Genomic DNA, 19162 nt, shown 5'->3' with positions numbered 1-19162 from the left:
AAGGGAAGTAATAGTCCCACTATATTCTGCATTCAGTTCTGGGCATCTCAGTTTAAAAAGGATATAGATAAGTTAGAGCGAGTTCAGAGAAGGGCAATGAGCATGATAAGAGGTATGGAGACCAAAACATATGAGGAGAGGTTGAAGGATTTGGGCATGTTTAGTTTGATGAAGACAAGTTTAAAGGATGGAATGATTATAGTCTTTAATTACCTCAAGCACTGGCATAAAGAGTGCAAGCTTGTTCTTTGCTGTCTCAGAGGGTAGAACTAGGTCTGAAGATTTTAGGTTACAGGCAGATAGATTTTGATTCAGCATTGCAAGGACCTTCTTGACAGTAAGACAGTTTGACAATGGAACTGATTACCTAGAGAGGTGATAGGGTCTTCTTCTTGGATGTATTCAGTAAGAATCAGGACAGCTACCTGCTGGGGATGCTCTACATGGATTTCCTGCATTGGGTGGGGCAGGGTTTGGATTCAGTGAACTATGGGGCCTCATCCAATGGTATTATTCTATGATTCTATTAATTTTAGTTTATAACAAGTATATTTGCAACTTGATTTGTGTCTGGCTGCATTTGGGAGACAATTTATTATTTGCTCTTAATATTTTTTATTGTAGTCGATTAATCACTGTTAAACTGAAAAGTAGGTTAGAGAAGAATACATGGAGGACTATAATTTTATAGTGTGACTTTATAGGTTTGTGGGACTTAAGTGTGGAAGATGTGTTACATCCCACTTCAGCCATGGGCTCATTGTGGCCATGGATGATCTTAATTTCCATCTTCTATCCAAAACTAAAGGATAATCATCAGAATTGTTGTAAGACTAAATGTACTATGAGTAAACAATGCTATAGCTCTGAAATAATGAAAACATAATGATTTTGTGCTGTGATATGACTCAGAGGAAATGAAAGGAGACATCTTAGTGATACAGCTCTATAAATTTTGGAAGGAGAATGGCTGCCAGAACACTATGTCCTTCCATTTTAGACTTTTGATGGTGAGAAAAGAGAGACTGAAGTCAAGTTTATGTAAATCATACAAACCGGATAAGCTATAATTAAATTCCTATTAAAGGCCCACCCACTTTGACCTAGGGCATCTCTTTTCCCTTGTTGTAGAATAAAGTTTTCAGTCCACATCCTTCTCCCCTGCTGAGTACATTGGATTATTAGTTTGGGGAATAATTGCCCTTTTGTAGTTTTGCACCCCCACAGGTTTTTCTGGAGTGTGGCCAATTAAGGTGCTTCTGCCCCAGCACTCTTGTCACATCACATCACATTTCATTGTTGGTCCTTGTAATTCTGGAACTAATCTCTGTGTGTTTCTCCTATGTGGCTACTTGTTCCTACTAGAATTGCTGTTTTTTTAAACTATTTTTTTCAATAAAAGCTGAATTTGTCCAATTGCATCCATGCCTTTCAATGTGAAAATGTCATTTTCTATTGCAAGAGCTACAGCAAGCTTCAGGGTTTTGTGTTCTTCCTTTTTTGTCCTTCTCTTCTGTGGATCAAAAGGAAGCTCCCCCCTGATTTTAAGCTAATCACAAATTCCATAATGTCCAAACTTGGGTAACTGGTGTGCTCAAATTGTGTTTTGGGAATGAGATAGAGAATGAAAATATGGCTTGATGTTGGCTTATTTTCACTAACTATGGCTTACATATATTAGTTCCATAAATCTGGAGTGGTAATTTGTTTAACATTAAAAGGAATAGCTTGTATTAATCTTCATGCACAACAGAGGAGACACAGGGAAGCACATAAACCCAAAACTGGTACCAAATTAATTAGCGAGTTCTCAGATTGTGGTTCTCCATTATTTCTAAACAAGGCCATAAGTATGCTGAAAAAGCGAGTGGGGAATGACAGTAGCACAGTTTTCAAGGTTTGTAAAGAAAGGGCAGAATTTTGCAGATGCATGTTTAGAGGAAGAAAAAGATCTTCCTTTGATGGAAAAGGGATTGGATAGTGGCCAGGAAGTAACTGCATCCCTTCCTAGAACTGGAAGACCTAAAGATGGTAGTGCATGTGCTGCTAAACTCAAGCTGGACTTTTGCAATGCACTATACATTGGGCTACCTTTGTACCAAGTTCGGAAACTTCATTTAGTTAAAAATACAGCAGCCAGACTGATAGCTGCTACAGCTAGGAGTGAGCATATCATACCAATCATTCCACTAACTAGCACTTAGTTTCCAGGCAAAGTATCTAGGCAAAGTTAGTTTCCAAATGTTGGTTATTACCTTTAAAGCCCTACATCAGTGATGGCAAACGTTTTAGAGACTGAGTGCCCAAACTGCAACCCAAAACCCACTTATTTATCACAAAGTGCCATGTCCCTCTGACTTTCTAGTAACAAACTCTGGTGAACTCTGTGCTAAGGTGATGGCGTGTGTGCCCACAGAGAGGGCTCTGAGTGCCACTTCTGGCACTCATGCCATAGGTTCGCCACCACTGCCCTACATGGTTTGGGTCCAGGTTACCTATAGGATTGCCTCCTCTGTAAACTCAGTTCCTCTGGGGGACATTTACTTCAACCAACCAGAACTAGATTGGCAACTGTCATCCAGATTACTTTTTCATCGGCCTCCCCTAGACTATGAAATGACTGCTGGGAGAGATTCAACAGCTGAACAAGCTGTCAGAATGTAAAACAGTATTGAAGGCATGTCTCTTTTGGAAGGCCTACCCCGTTGATTTTAAATTGTAAATTTTAAATTAATATATTTTTAATTTTATGTCTGGATGATTTTCATGTGTAATGGTCATCTTAATCCTGTGTTTATGAGTTTGAGCCCATGTGCTTAAATGGTTTCATGTCATCAGTTATATATTGTATTTTAATCTAGATTGTGCCCTGCCTCAAGCCTTGGGGAGAGGTGGGTAAGAAATAAAAAAAAATAACCACTACTACTACTACTGCTACTATGCGGAACATAGGTCAGAGCCGTAGCATAATATGAAGTCAAAGGCTTTCATGGTTGGCACCCTTAGTTTTTTGTGGGTTTTTCAGGCTGTGAGGCTGTGTTCTAGAAGAGCCCTTCTTCAAAGGGCTATGTCAGATATTTCTGTTTGGCCCAGTATTTTTCCAAACATGAATACAATTTCTAATCACTGTTTCTTAAGAACAGTGCTATTTCATTTAACGAGGTGACTAATTTCTTCTAATAAGGCATATAGTCTAACTTTATTAGGGAAAAAAAGCCAAAATGCCAGTGGGCTTCTTGTTTCTTTTTCCTAGAACAGCTGCCATTGTGAAAGGAAGGGAAAATCTAAAAACTGGAAAAGGAACAAAGCAATTGTTTCTCCTTTTGTTTAACATTTTGAGAATCTTAAATGAGGTCACATTTATTCAGTGACAAAATCTTGAAAAAGCTGCTTGAGTTGGGAATCTTGCAGTAACATTTAAAGGAAGTCCAATCTCACCTGGAATAAGGAATAATACATTTTTACCAGTAGTCTCAAAAAGTTGATCAGAAGGGCTTTAAATTGAGTTATGTGGGGGAGGGAGACAGTATTTTGGTAGGCAGGAGTACATCAAGGACTGACCTGGTAAAAGGGGTACAAGTAGTGGATTCTTAGGTGGGAGTGAACATATTCTCCTGGAGTTTGTTATACAGTAGAAAGGAGAAGTCAGGCATAGTCAGACTCTCATTCTAGACTTTAGGAAAGCTGATTTCAGTAAACTTAGGGAAATACTGGGGGTGATCCCATGGTCAGGTGTACTAAAAGAGAAGGGAGTTCAAGACAGATGGGAGTTTCTCAAAAGGGAGAGACTGAAGGCACAGATTAAAACAGTTCCAATGAGGAAGAAAAATGGGAGGTTTCTCAAGAAACCAGGATGGATGTCTAAAGAATTTTCTATGGATCTAAGTTTTAAATGGAACATGTATAAGAAATGGAAAAAAGGTAACTCACCAAAGAGAAATTCAGACAAATAGCTATCACGTGTAGGGGTAAAGTCAGAAAAGCAAAAGCGCAGAATGAGCTCAGGCTTGCTAGAGAAATTAAGAACAATAAAAACAGCTTTGTGGGTATGTCCGTAGCAAAAGAAAGAGGAGGGAAATGTTAAGGCCACTGTGTGGAGAAGATGGCAAAATGCTAACAGGGGATAGAGAAAAGGCAGAACTACTCAACACCTTCTTTGCCTCAAAAGGAAAAGTGTGCTCAGCTTGAAGAAAATGGAGCAGAGGACACAATAGGGGAAACACAGCACAGAATAAGTAAAGAGGTAGTAGAGGAATACCTGCTTAATCTAAATGAATTTAAGTCTCCAGGACCAGGTGAACTGCATCCAAGGGTTTTAAAAGAACTGGCAAATGTAATATTGGAGCCATCGGGAACCCTTGGAGAACAGGAGAAGTCCCAACAGATTGGAGGAGGGCAAACGTCCCCATCTTCAAAAAGGGAAAAATGAGGATGCTAACAATTATCACCCAATTAGTCTGACATTAATCAATTAGTCTCAGGCCTGTTACAGACAGCCAAAATAAAGCTGCTTTGAGTCACAGTGGAGGTATGGTGTTTCAATGATGCATGCGTCCTAAGAGTCCAGAAGTCACACCAAAGCCACGCTCCAGTCTGGAGCGTGGCTTTAGTGCGACTTCTGGACTATTAGGACATATGCATCATTGAAACACCATACCTCCACTGTGACTTGAAGCAGCTTTATTTTGGCTGTCTGTAACAGGCCATAGTCTGTGATCATTTAGAAAGCAACACCATAATCACAAAAAGTCAACAGAGGAACAGTTCATGCCAGATTAATCTGCTCTCTTTTTTTGATAAAATTACCAGCTTGGTAGAAGAAAGGAATGCTGTAGATATTGCATATCTTGATTTCAGTAAAGCCTTTGACAAGGTTCCCCATGATATTCTTGCAAACAAGCTAGTAAAATGTGGGTTAGACAAGGCAACTATTAAATGGATTTGTAATTGGTAGACTGGCTCCTCTTCATCTTGGAGAGAAGTGACCAGAGGGGTGCCACATGGTTTTATCCTGGGCCCAGTGCTATTCAACATCTTTATCAATGACTTGGATGAAAGAGTAGTTGGCATGCTTATTAAATTTGCGGGTAACGCCAAATTAAGGGGAGCAGCTAATACCCCAGAGGAGAGGAACAAAATTCAAAATGACCTTAATAGATTAGAAAGCTGGACCAAAGCTAACAAGATGAATTTCAACACAGAGAAATGTAAGGTACTGCACTTATGGTAAAAATGAAAAACGAAATGCATAGATATAGGATGGAGGACACCTAGCTTATGTGTGAAAGGGATCTAAAAGTCCTAGAACATGAGTCAGCAGTGTGATGCGGAAACTAAAAGGCCATCAGGGCTAGCCTGAAAGAAGAGACTCCTCCCTCCATAACTGTCATCTTCTGGTCTATGAGAGAGTTGACCAAGCAGGCTCAGCTCCATCAGGGCTAGCCTGGAAGAAGAGACTCCTCCCTCCATAACTGCCATCCTCCGGCCTGCTAGGGAATTGACCAGGCAGACCCAGCTCTATCAGGGCTAGCCTGAAGAAGAGACTCCTCCCTCCATAACTGTCATCTTTGGGTCTATGAGGGAGTTGACCAGGCAGGCCCAGCTCCATCAGGGCTAGCCTGAAGAAGAAGAGCCCTCCCTCCAGTCCATCTGCCTAGGTCCAGGCCTCAGAGGGAGAGAAGAATGCTGGACCTGATCCCCTCCTCCCCTCACCATTCCCTTTTCTTTTTGTGTTGTGTCTTTTTAGATTGTAAGCCTGAGGGCAGGGAACCGTCTATTATCTCCTCTGTTGTAAGCCACCTGGATTCCCAGTGATTGGGCGGCATATAAATACATCCTATTATTGTTGTTGTTGTTGTTGTTGTGACTCTAGGCTGCATTAATAGAAGTATAGTATCTAGATCAAGGAAAGTAATAGTGCCACTCTATTCTGCTTTGTTTAGGCCTCACCTAGAATACTATATCCCGTTTTGGGTACCACAATTCACAAAGAATGTGGACAAGCTGGAGCATATCCAAAGGAGGGCCACCAAAATGGTGAATGGTCTGGAAACTATGCCTTATGAGGAAAGACCTAGGGAGAACCTGGAGAAAAGAGGGTTACGAGATGACATGATAGCTCTCTTTAAATATTTAAAAGGATGTCATGTTGAGGATTGAGCAAGCTTGTTTCCTGCAGCTCCAGAAAATATGTCTCAGAGCAATGGATGCAAGCTAAAGGAAAAGCAATTCCACTTAAACATTAGGAGGAACTTCCTGACAGTAAGAGCTGTTAGTCAGTGGAACATGTTCCCTTGGAGTGTGGTATAGTTTTCTTCTTTGAAGGTCTTTAAGCAGAGGCTGGATGGCCATCTATTGGGGATGCTTTGATTGTGATTTCCTGTATGGCAGGGGATTAGACTGGCTGACCCTTGTGGTCTCTTCCAACTCTATGATTTTATGAAGCAAAAGACTGTCGAAGGCTTTCATGGCTGGCATCCATAGTTTTTTTGTGGGTTTTTCGGGCTATGTGGCCATGTTCCAGAAAAGTTTCTTCCTAAGGAAGGAAGAAACTTTTCTGGAACATGGCCACATAGCCTGAAAAACCAACAAAAAACAAGCAAAAGACTCCTTTGATGTATTATGTGTGATCAGTAGGGTTTCATGAACCCAGGAAGGTGACATATTAACCCAGAAACTTTTCAGATTGAGATTACTATGATTTCTAGCATGTTCAAAAGTTGTTTCTGTAGCAGCCAGCAGCTGAGTTAGAAACTGTGTGCTTAGGAAACACATACTAAAAACAAAACAAAAACAAGCTATAAAGAATCCACAGTGACTTGAGGAGCCTGTCTAGCTCTTTCATGTTCTGGGCTGCTTCATGCTTTTACTTTTAAGAAGGTTTTTCAAAAGTAAAGAGGTTGGGTGTGAAGAGAACTAATGCTACATACTTCAGCTTTTTAGTATGAATTTTCTCAAGTCTGACAAATCTCAGTAGGTAACACTTCCAAGACTTGTTTATTAATGATAAAACACTCACAAAACTGCAATTCCCAGGATTCATTGTGGGTGTATACTATGAGATTTAAAACATTTGTGGTTTCTGGAAGAGACAAAATTAGATCCAGTTTATTGCCCAGCAGAAACCACTCAGGACTACACTTCACAGCTAGTATATTGTTGCAACAAATGTTTGGGAATAAAATCTCAGTGATCATTCTGAGAAACTACGGTATGTTTTTTCTCCAACACTGCTAGTATGTATGCTTTTAGTGAATGTGGCAAATTTGGCATGTGCCAGCCGCCAGTCTTCACTGATAATGCATATTATAATGTGATGGCCATATGATTTCCCTGTCTTTTTTATCTTTCATGATAAACAATAAGGGGTTACTGTCTGCTTGGCTAGGGAAGTGCAGCCACATCTCAACTCCTGTCACCCATCCTGATAATGCCAGGGGAATAAACAGAAGACACATGTTCCTCAGCACCCAGCACTCCCCATTACAGTGACTGGAAGGGTAGCACTGGACTTGGAGCCTTATCACACATAAAACAGGAGCCCCAATTTGAAGCACTTCCGGGGGGAAGAAGGGGGCCATTTCCTAGTTCCACTTTCATGTGAATGCAATCCTCACATGAATTGTTCCTGTCATCTCTCCCCCCAGCCTCCGATGGCCCCCTCCTTTTCTCCCATCTTGAGGCTATGGAATTCTGGGAGTTAGTGTTTGTTGTGGAGTCCTTGGCTTGAGACTATGGAATTCTGGGAGTTGGAGCCTCCACCCCATCCTCCAATGGCCCCCTCCTTTGCTCCCATCTCTCCCTCCAGCCTCTTGTTTCATTCCCTTCACCCCTGTCATCTTCATCTAAATCTACCCTCTGTTTCATTCCCCAACCCTGTCATCTACATCTAAATCTACCCTCTGTTTCATTCCCCCAACCCTGTCATCTACATTTAAATCTACCCTGCTTTTCCTTCCCTCCCCCTGTCATCTAGATCTAAATCTACCCATCGTTTCATTCCCTCCATCCCTTTCCAGTTTCACGTGAATGCTAGCCTCACGTGAATAAAAGGGAATGTCACCTATCCCTACATACCCTCTGCTTCATCCGAATGTGTCACCTATCTCTAAATGCTTGTTTGTTTGTGGTGGGGTCCTTGGCTCTAGGCAATGGAATTCTGGGAATTGGAGCCTCAACCCCAGCCTCCAGTGGCCCGCTCCTTTGCTCCCATCTCTCCTTCCAGCCTCCTGTTTCATTCCCTTCATCCCTGTCATCTACATCTAAACGTACCCTTCCAAGCACCGGAAGCAAATAGGGCAAAACTGCAGCGCAGCATCATGGGAAATGTGGGACCTTGGAGGTTTTGGGGGGTGTACCAGGATGGAAGCAAAGTTGCAGACTAATTCGGAGTAAAATCCAAGTGAGCTTGGAAGCAACTTCTGTGAATTCACTTGCTACCGAATTCACCAAAATGAGGAGTCACTCTGGATTCACTGCGGAAGCTCCATGGAACAACCCCCCATAGAAAGCAATCACGTGTGATAATACATCACATTATTGCATGAATTCGCATCGTTGGACCTGCAGTCACGTCAGATCAGAGCTGCAAAAAACCCCTTGTGATAAAGCCCTTGGTCACTACTGATGAAGCCAATTACTATTTACTCCAACTAAGTAAGGCAGTGGCATGTACAGCTTTGGTAGGGATGTAGCATGTAGTTGTAACAAAACAAGAAGTACTTGGAGAATGCTTTTCTAGCAAGCAAACTAGAGGTTCAGGAACACTCTGCAATATTCGAATTGCATATATTTTGTACTTAGTGGTAAATAATAGCAACATCCCTACCAAAACTCTTGCACACCTTACAAAGGGTTGTGGGTCAGCGACAGTGTTTAATGCTGTAGGGGAAAATAGTAGTAGTTGAAATCTTTATGGAGCTGTATGTACATAGCCATAGAAGTGAAGCAGATAGTTCTGTTGCAGTTTGTACAGCAGGAAAATGAAGAGCAGAAAATGTATGTGTGGTTCCAAGCGCAGGCTATTCTGTGCATTCTGAATGCTACATAGTGAAATTTTGCTACTTCTCTAGGTTTTAAAACCTAACATAAGTGCCATTGTTCTTATTACCCTAAGTTGACCTTTTGGGACAGGCCACTTTTATCCAACAACATGTTACTTTGAGAGCTACCCTCCCGCCTCCCACCAAACAATAAGCTTTGAAATACATTCAAAGCAGCAGTGTTATGGAAGAGTGGATTTGAAGTGGATCAGCAGCCTGTTGGCCAGTTGTTTTAAGAACCTCTCATTTTACAGATAGTATGTTGAAGTCAACTTGACAACAGTTAGCGACAAAGTTCAGTAATCTCTATTCCCTGTCTGTAGTCGAGGTTTCAAGCCAGAGCTCAGACAGATATGGGGGATGATGAGGTATGGCTGAATGGTAGAGTGAAGTAGCAGACTGGAGAGAAAGCAGAAGCAAAGATGTTTAAAATGCAGACCTAGGTTCCTAGCCATCCTGGCCTGAGGCCATCTTAGAGTGAATGGTTGATGGAGCAGAGAAATGTTCAGAGCAATATCTTGTTTGGAATATTGTTAGGAACCTCCTCAGCATTCCCACCCATCTTTGGCAGGATGGAGGTTGCAGTCTGCTCCAGAGGGGAAATGGGGAGCTCCAGATCATCTTCCAAAGGATACTTTTCCCAGGCTCTTTCCTCCCACATAGCAGCTCCCTCCTTTCCCTCCTGGAATCTTGACACACATTTTTTTCCTTCAGCCCAGACAACATTTGGCTTAGCAAGCTCTGGTGGGTGCAGCTTAAAAAGCAAATGATCTTTTTTATTATTTCAAAAATTACAGATCATTTCTTGTAAATGTGCTGTATGCCCAGTCTCTGATCCTTAATGAATTTCTTCTTCACTGTTGCTAAAAAAATTGTTGTTACTGCTTATTAAAATATATATACCTCACCCTATATCAAAAGAACCGAGGCCAGCATACAAATAGCACTGAAACAAGTTGAACGGTTTAAAACAATAACATAATTTAAGTAAGTTAAAACATATTAAACATCATAATGCGTTAAAAAAGATTTAAAAGATGTATAGGGTTTCAAAACTATGTACAACAGCATTTGGGATGAATTAATGTGGCCCAAAGGCTTTGATGAATAGCCAAGTTTTAACTTGCTGCCTGAATGAAATGAACGTTGGAGCCAATTGGGCCTCCAAGGGGAAGGCATTCACAGTTGAGAATTCTAGAATACGTACCACCACACTGATAATTGTCTCTGGTTTTTGAGGTTAGGTATGTGGGTGTAGTAGTTGCTATTTGTACTGACTAGGATACTGAGGCAGGAAGTGTCCTTCTTACCTATTGAGAACATTGGACATGATCTCTTAAATAATAGCTCTTGTGGTTAAGGGTTTTTCAAGAGACATTAACACTGAGCATTAACCAGCTAAAGTAATCTGTTTGAAAGTCTTTGAAAGCTATGGAGCTTCAGTTAGATTTGTAGTACAAATCCTATGGCTGTGTAAGTTTGATGCAGAAGCAAACATCCACAATTGACACTGATTTTGAATAAGTAGTTTGTCTCAAGACTCATTAGGACGCAGTGGGGTTTGCTTCTGCATAAGCATTCATATGATTGCATTGCCAGTCATGGCTAAAATTATTTAGATCAGGGCCTTCTGATAATTTATTATAGAAACAAGACATGTTAGGGAGCATTACTTAGTAATGCTGTTCGTATTCTAGAATATGAGTTTGCCTTCTACACAGCCCCAGTAGAACCACATGAAATTTTCTTGTCTCTAATTGAACATCATTTTAATTTTTTCTGTGGATTTTTCTAACAATTTCAAAGTACTTAAGGAGCTGTATTTTTAAATATTAATTTTCTAAATAGAGGCCTTACAACAGCTTGCAAATATTCTGTTAGAAATCATCTTAAAATAATAATAATAATAAAAAAACAATCCAATAAAATAACAGACAGCAGTCCAGATTGCAGTGTCTTCAGTAGCAAAAAGCAGCATTGTGATTAACTGAGGAATTTCATTTCACTCCAAGTGCTTGTTTTGTTTTTGCAATCACTCAGTTCTGAATAAGATTGCCATGTCTCAGGGAGCTGGCTGAAGTAACAGGGAACTGTTGTGCTTCTTCAGATTTCCAGGCAGGGGGACATATCTCAAGAGGAGAAAATTTATATATGAGGTGGCTTCTCAACTGGTACTAAGGTTTTTGGCTTAGTGCAAAGTTGTTAGTATGTGTGTTGCACTTGTGCAACATCACGGCACCAAAAGCCCAAGAATTAGGGGAGCAGACTGGACTGTGAGATGATAAGATTATGTGGATAGGTTCATTGTGACATTTGGAGCAAGGCAGAAAGTGGAGCATGAGCATCATGACTTTTGAGCTTTCTTGTTGTACAGTCTGTCAGCAGTGGCACAGGCACTGAAAAAAACAGTTCAAAGGGTGGTGGTGGTGAACTTTCTTCAAACTCTAAGAGTAGGGTTGCCAAACTGGGACAAAATAACTAACTAACTAACTAAAATTAAAAATAAAATAAAATAATAAAAATAATAAAAAATGAAAAATGTGGGGAGGCCCAAGCCAAAGCGCCGAGCGTTGTGCTGCCTCCTGGGCCTCTGCCAGCCCCGGGGAGGCCCAGGAGGCTGTACAACGCTTGGCGCTTTGGCCTGGGCCTCCTTCAGCCGTGAGGAAGCCCAGGCCGAAGCGCGGAGTGCACCGCCGCCTCCAAGGCCTCCCCGAGGCTGGTGCTTTGGCCTGGGCCTCCTTCAGCTGTGGGGAGGCCCAGGCCGAAGTGCGGAGCGCGCTGCCTCCTCCAAGGCTTCCCTGGGGCTGGCGGAGTCTGTGCAATGCTTGGGGCTTCGGCCTGGGCCTCCTCCAGCTGCGGGGAGGTCCAGGCCAAAGCACGGAGCGCGCCGCCGCCTCCAAGGCCTCCACAGGGCTGGGCGGAGGCCGCTCTGCGCTTTGGCCTGGGCCTCCTCCAGCCGTGGGGTGGCCCAGGCTAAAGCGCCGAGCCCAGCTCGGCGGCAAGGCCTTCCCAGAGGAGGAGGAGCGCCTCTGGAGAAGGCCTTGCCTGTCCCAGGGACTGAGGGAGAGTGGGACAGGACCGTGCCCACCTCCCAGAAAGTATGATAGTCCCGCCAGTTCCCGGATTTGGCAAGCCTATTTAAGAGCAGCATAGGGCCTGGAAAAACTCTCCACTTGTTACGTGTGCTGTAGGCCTTGGAGAATGCACCTAGGAGGAATGGTAGCAGCTTCTCAGCTATTGGATATATTGTGCCACCTGCTGACTTGCCAAAAAATGCTCTCTACTCTCTGGATCTGGGATGACTTATTACTTTGTTAGGTGGGTTTTCTCCAAATTCAAGGCCTATTTAACCCGACTTCCATCATGTCCATTCCAACTGTGCTGGTCTGCGACAGAAATAAACGAATTCATTTTCATTCATTTCCACAGTCAGCTGATTTTGTACTAGTTCTGGCTCACCTTACAATCTTTTCCCATCTCCTCTTTATGTCATCACAAGGACCCAGATCCTAGTCTCAGGTTTTAGCCTTGACATCTCAGGAAATATGAGGCCACAGATTAGGGTACTCCAACTCTGATGACAGTCAACCAGGAAAGCATTGTTATGGAAGCCAACATTTCAAAAGGCCCTGTGGAGAGTGAGGCTAGTTGCCTTGCTCTGTGAATATGAACCTTAAATTTGATCTGTTTGGTATGTGTAAAATTTACAGAAATGCAGCTTTCTGCTAAGTAGGAAACCTGGACTAAATCTTCCTAAATTTAGCCTCCACCTTTGTTATGTGAAGCACTGCATTGACTGAAACTGAAATGGCAGTGTATGGAGAAAATGGTTTTCTTGGAATAGATGTTACCTTAAGATTGCTGTTTAAAGAGAAGCAGTTCCAAAGAGGATGTCCTAAGAGAAATCAGTTGGGGGGTGGAGACACAGATTGCTGGATAGAGTCCTGTTGGAGAGGATGCAGCAGCTTGATCCTCATCAAGGAAAGGAGAGTATCATTGCCCACAGCTGCTGTATTGAGTATCTCACATAATTATCCAAAAGCCAGGTTTAAGTTCTTGGTATAATTTATGTAGCCATACATTGCATTTCAACATTCTTGTAGTCAGTTTAGCTTCCTGGATATTTGTTTTGATATGAAATGTACATAGGATTAAGTATTTGCCGGGAGACCAACAACTCTAGGAAGCTTCTCGGAATTAGCTCAGATGTCTGTAGAAATCTACAGATGTGAGTAATTTCATCTGTGAGTTTTTCCCTTCATTACAGCATTTGGTGAAAATAACACCAGTAAATTGATATTTAAGGTCTTCTCTGACCTTAGCTAAATCAAATCCATTTTAATACTCCTGCTTTCTTCACTCCCATGTTTCTCAGGCTGTCAGTTCAAGAACAAAAATACTCAGTAGCCCATTGAGCAGCCTGTTCTTGTAGAAAGTTCATTTTCACATTGCCTCTTAACCTTCTTAGCAGCACCAAAGCATAATTAACATTGAAACTAATCCCTTTACTGCCCCAATGCACACTTCCTCCAAAGGTGGAGCTGAATTTGACTCCAAGGAAAATTAATTCAGTAAACGGCTTCTGGGTTGGAAGCTCTGGCAAATTTCTCTGTCATTTGTTTTTCTGCTTTCTTTTTCTTAACCATGTCTGTTGTCCAGATTCCCTTCTGGGAACTTATAGAAATAATCGGTCAGTGTTTGCCCCAAATACATTTTAGCCTCAGGATAATAGTCTCTCAGGTCTCAGTTCAAAACACATTAGCATGACATCCAGCCCACATACAGCTTTGTTTTATGGGAAGGGAAAATAACTCCGTCTCACTCCATTGCAAACAGAAGTAGATATGGCCTCCATCAGTGGAGGATGTTGTTCACAGAACTAAAAGAAACAAGTCACAAAATGGGAGACTACTACACCCTGGCAGGGTCAGTGCTAGAAACGAGCAGATTTTTTTTAGAAGTCAGAGGAAGGTTGTTGTGTTGAGTAATAGTGTGGTGTGTATGTGTGTTTTAACACATAAAAGCTGAAGGGTAGATGGAGAGGATAGTGCCAGGCTTTGGGTGAAGTGGAAAAGGTTTGTATTCATCACTTTTCACTTCACAAGCCACATCTCTGTGCCCATATTGCTTCTGCAGGTATACAGGTTTTCTGTCAGAATTGTATTTTCAGTGTAAAAAAACCTGCAGCTTTAAGGGGAAAAAATTAATTGATCTTTTATTTCATCTGATTTATTTAGTGCTGCCACTGATCTGCTGAATTATCTGTTGTCTTACTGTATCTTTTAAAAAATATTTTACACTGTACATCACACTAGTGAGTCAGAGACTTGAGGCTGAAACAGACGGCCCAGTAAAGCCGGCTCCTAGCTGGCTTGGCAGCATGGTGTTTAGTTGCCACACACCCCAGAGTCGGTGAAAAACAAGCTCTAGCAGCAAAGGCCGACTCTTTTCCTCTCCAAATAGGAGCAGGGCCGTCTGTTTCGGCCCTTGGTTAGCAATCACTAGCTCTCTGTATAGCTGCAGCCTCAGACCCTGGAGCTGACAAACAGGCAGCAAGGCCAACAAGCATTTAGTGGAGGTGTTTTGAGGGGGAAGTTTAGAGTTCTGTTTAGTGCCTATTTAAGACTACAGAACATGAATGGGGGAAGCACTCGAGTTCATTTGAATCATTTTCTGTTTTGATCCACCAGTGCATCTGATCCTACTTTGTCTTGCTGCAAAAATCTTGTGTTTTAGATGTCTGTAGTAATTAAGTCAATTCCTTTGCAGGGTCCTGGAGTATCCAAGTGGAGAGAGGAGGCAGAGTGATCGTACTACGAAGTCTCCTATGGCTTGGGCTTACATTCTACCATGTTCCCAATACGAAACAGCATGGTTATATCTATTTTGGCAATGGAGAGAAGAACATAGATTTGCCTTTCATGTTGTGAGGATTATACAGACTGGAAAATTAAGGAGTGTTATATACTAATCTTGTACTTAAACCCAAGTATATACTTTTGTTTAATAATTCAATTTGCTTTCTTTCTGCATCTAAGTTGAGGCATATTTAAGATGTTTTACATCTAGAGAACACCTCTGATAAGTGGCCAGATTTGTTCATTTTTGGAATGAAATTAGGCTCTCCCACTCTGTAGTTCAACAACAAATGTGTTGTGTCTTAACAGTGTAGGGTGTACTGGGCTTATTGCACATTTCAAAGTTGTCCCATAAATTGTCATTCTGAAAGAATATTTGAATATAAAAATAGGAATGCATAGGGCCCCTTTAGATAGTTGTTTCAGGGCAACTGAATCCTATCTGTTCAAAGGTATGTTACTGCTGTCATTGCCAGACAAGGTATTTTTGAAACACAGAGGAACTTCCAGTCTAAAAAGTAACTGAGGAAAATATTTTTCCTTCCATTTGCTGAGGTTAAGTGCCATGTTAGGTTTCCCTTCTCTGTCACAGGGTTTAAAGCCTATTTCCTTTCATATCTTCCTCCCTGCTAGAAAGAATGTGCTGCTCTAACTTTCTGTAGCCCCTGAATTACAGTAGAAAGGGGAAATAATGCTCTGGCCATGTCCAATACTCAAAGGAATTAAATCCACCAACTATTTTTATTCAGGCCACATCACCAACATAGAAACAACAGCCTGGCCCAGACTGCATATACCTGATTATATAGCTTGCCACTCTGTTCTGATCTTCCTCTTCTGCCTGGGTGTATCTTTTCTTTTGTTTGTAAATCTGATGGCTTTGTTTTGCTTTTGTTGATATGAGCCACTTTGAGATATAACTGTATGAAAAATGGGATAAAAATACTGCAAATAAAATACTATTTAGCAAATATCTTTTTTGACTATTCATCAAGGGTTCTGGATACGGCAGGATTCCGCTGTACTGGTAGAGCTGGAAGATTTTTGTTACATATAAACTTCAAGACTGTTGGTGGCTGCCTCAAACAGTGGTACCAAATACTAGTGATACAAATCATGAAGGTTGTAAACAACTCTGTACCCTTTCTCAATAGATTTAAATATGTCAAAATTGATATCTGAAATAGCTTCATAAATGTTTCATTTTCTTCCCATAATTCTGCCCACTGTTCACCTTGTAGTGCCTCTGTGTATTATTTATTTATGGTATTTATACCCCACCCATTATTATTATTATTATCCTTTATTTATGAAGCGCTGTAAATTTACACATGCCCTTCAGCCCTAAAGGCTATCAGAGCAGCTTACAATTATTATTTTTAAACACAAAAGAAGGGAATGGTGGTGGGAAAGGGGATGAGGTCCAGTGGTTATTCTCTCCCTCTGAGGCCTGGTCCAAGGCAGATGGACTGGAGGGAGGGCTCTTCTTCTTCAGGCTAGCCCTGGTGGAGCTGGGCCTGCCTGTTCACTCCCTCGCAGGCGAAAGGATGACAGTTATCATGGAGGGAGGGCTCTCTTTCTTCAGGCTAGCCCTGGTTATATTATTTGCTGATGAATATAGACAGGAGGGTGCTGTTACACACATTTACATTGTATTTGTGGACATCTGTTTGGCCAACTCTGACTAGCCATTCTTGGATATTCAGAGGAGCAGTCCACCAATAGACAGTGGATTGCTGCTCTGCATCATCCAGAGAATGCTGGATATGATAGGTCTTTGATCTGATCAGGAAGTCATATTACATCTGGCAGAGTACTACCTGGCTATGGTATTCCTCTTGTGTTGGAACATAAATACACATGATTTTCCTAAGCAATGGTTTTTGCTTTCTGTTTAAGTGCCAGCCTCCCATTACCAAACACTGCAGCTGCACATACCAGTGTCTGCCACCATCTAAGTAAACTTTACTATGAAGACAAATTCTGCTTAACTGCTAGTGACTAAAGGGTCCCAAACATATAGGCTAACAAAAGAGCTAAAACATCACAAGACATATGAGTTTATTGCAAGAGTTTATTGGATTTTAGTACAAAATAAATTATCATGAAGCTATCAGTAAACTGTACCTTCACTAATAGGTAATTCCTGTATGCTTCCAGCAACAAACCAAAACATCCTTTGCCTCTTTTAGACTGTAAAGAACATAAAAATTACTGACACAGTGGATAAATTCTGGAACAGGCCATGCTGGTCTGAAAGTTGCAACTTAGTGCAAACACAGCTCCATTTTACTTTAGTGGTTAAAACGAAGAGGCTTTGATCCATAATTAACATTGTCTCTGAGAATGGGATGTGATATAGGCATGGGAACCTTGCACCACTTTCGCCCTTTGTTGTAGATGGGCTTGACAGAGTTGATAGAATACCGGGTAAGGTACCTGTGAAGAAAAGCAAAAAAGCAGGGCGTGAGTGAAACTGACAACTGGTAAAAGAGTTGCAAAACAAGGGACAAGGCTGAATAATATACAAGAGATGAGTTTTGTTAATATAGAACTAAGGACTAAGGTACTTTGTATGACAATCTCCTTTAAAAAATATTCTGATGAAATACAATGAAAAGAAACCCGTGACTAGTGAGTTGTGCTTCAGCTACCTCAGATGTTGCCCACTGAAGCTGCACGTAGTCAGTCTGCTTTATTCATCAGTACTTGGAAAGGCTCAGTGTAACTTACTGCAGAAAAAGCAATGCCTATTCCCTTTCAGGTGGTATTGTGAAAGGAAAGCTTGGGTTGTGTAGTCTTTCTGAATCATACTCTGTTCTCCATTTCATTATTTAATATCCAGTACAGACTTAAGGTTCTGGCAAGTTCTGATTCTGACTGGATATACTGGAGTGTCAGATTATTTCTACTGTATCACAGACCAGCTTCAAATGTATTCCTCTTATTTCATCTTTTTGGGAAGACACCAAGATCCATGCAAAGTCTTAAACTGCAGGCTCGAGACAATTACATAAAGGATACATTCATCTGAGTGTCTCCAAAGGAATCAAGTCTATTTTCTTTTTTTCAAAAAACGTTAAGTTTTCTTTTGACTTCGGAATAAGAATTTGGCAGTAGCATTTATTTTCACACATGACTATTAGAGACTCTAAGATTCTGTTTGGATTTGCTGGTGTTGGAAACAGAATCTTCAAAACAAAGATTCTGGCTGCTGGCATTTCATAGGTATTAATTTAACAACGTCCTTAGTTAATAACAAAGCTCATTTAAATCTTCAGAGCTATTCAGGAGCTTAAAGTTATGAGTGACCATATATGTAATCAGAGATCAGGACTCTGGGATGTTCAAAATAACGTGCCTACAGAATGAGCAAAATTGGACCTCCAATTTTTATTCCCACACAGGAAACTTATTTGATGATACATGGTTCTATCATCATCATCATCATGCTTTATAAAGCACTGTAAATTTACAGAGCACTGTACAGACAATCAGTTAAAAATAGAATACAATAAAATAAACCTGCCTATGGCATACATACTACAAAAATAATTAAACATAATACATATTAACATTTAAACAATAAAATATAGCAAACAACAAATTAAAATAGACATTGAATAACAATAATGTGATGTCAAGGAATGCTTCCCTAAACAGTATTGTCTTTAACTCAGTTTTAAAGCTGGGTAAAGAGGTGATGAACAGTGTTTGGGAGGGAAGGAGGTTCCAGGAGTGAGGAGCGGCCAGTGAAAAGGGGTGGATCTGAGCTGGAGAAGAGAAAATCCTTGGCTGAGACAACAGTCCTTGATTCCCAGAATGGAGGAGTGTGATAATAATAACTGTTGGGGGCAAATTAGCTTACTTGCTAATTAGCTTACTTGCTGTTCACTGCTATGATCTTTGGAATAGCGGTATATAAATAAAACAAATTATTATTATTATTATTATTATTAATAACAAAATTTATTTTTGTCCCACCCCTTTGCACAACGCAACCTGGGTGGCTTACAGCATTAAAATATACTTTTCATATTTCCTACCCCCCTTAAAATACATTAAATAGTTAACGACTTAAAAACTTAAAATAATAAATAATAACACAAATAATGGATTACAGCAGAGATCAGGATCACTTGCTAATTAGCTTACTTGCTGTTCACCGCTATGATATTTGGAATAGCGGTATATAAATAAAACAAATTATTATTATTATTATTATTATTATTATTATTATTATTATTATTATTATTATTATTA

The 19162-nt window shown here is 40.8% G+C and overlaps 2 protein-coding genes across 3 annotated transcripts in view; one reads left to right on the top strand and one right to left on the bottom strand.

Annotated features, from left to right (window-relative positions):
• The window catches only part of RSPH9 (radial spoke head component 9), a 29620-nt gene extending 13748 nt beyond the window's left edge, over positions 1–15872 (top strand). Inside the window, exon 5 of the mRNA XM_042446981.1 lies at positions 14811–15872. Coding sequence (XP_042302915.1) covers positions 14811–14971 — 161 coding nt within the window. The 3' untranslated portion in view covers positions 14972–15872. The remainder of the gene's footprint in view (positions 1–14810) is intronic.
• Positions 15873–16955: 1083 nt separating this feature from the next.
• Positions 16956–19162, bottom strand: part of MRPS18A (mitochondrial ribosomal protein S18A) — a 36006-nt gene continuing 33799 nt past the window's right edge. For both annotated transcript variants that reach the window (XM_042438604.1, XM_042438596.1), the window contains one exon: positions 16956–17338. In XM_042438604.1, coding sequence (XP_042294538.1) covers positions 17194–17338 — 145 coding nt within the window. In that variant the 3' untranslated portion in view covers positions 16956–17193. The remainder of the gene's footprint in view (positions 17339–19162) is intronic.

This window comes from Sceloporus undulatus, chromosome 1, assembly GCF_019175285.1.
Source record: "Sceloporus undulatus isolate JIND9_A2432 ecotype Alabama chromosome 1, SceUnd_v1.1, whole genome shotgun sequence".
NCBI lineage: Eukaryota > Metazoa > Chordata > Lepidosauria > Squamata > Phrynosomatidae > Sceloporus > Sceloporus undulatus.
The sequence above is the reverse complement of the archived record's forward strand: the minus strand, read 5'-3'. Positions and strand labels throughout refer to the sequence as shown.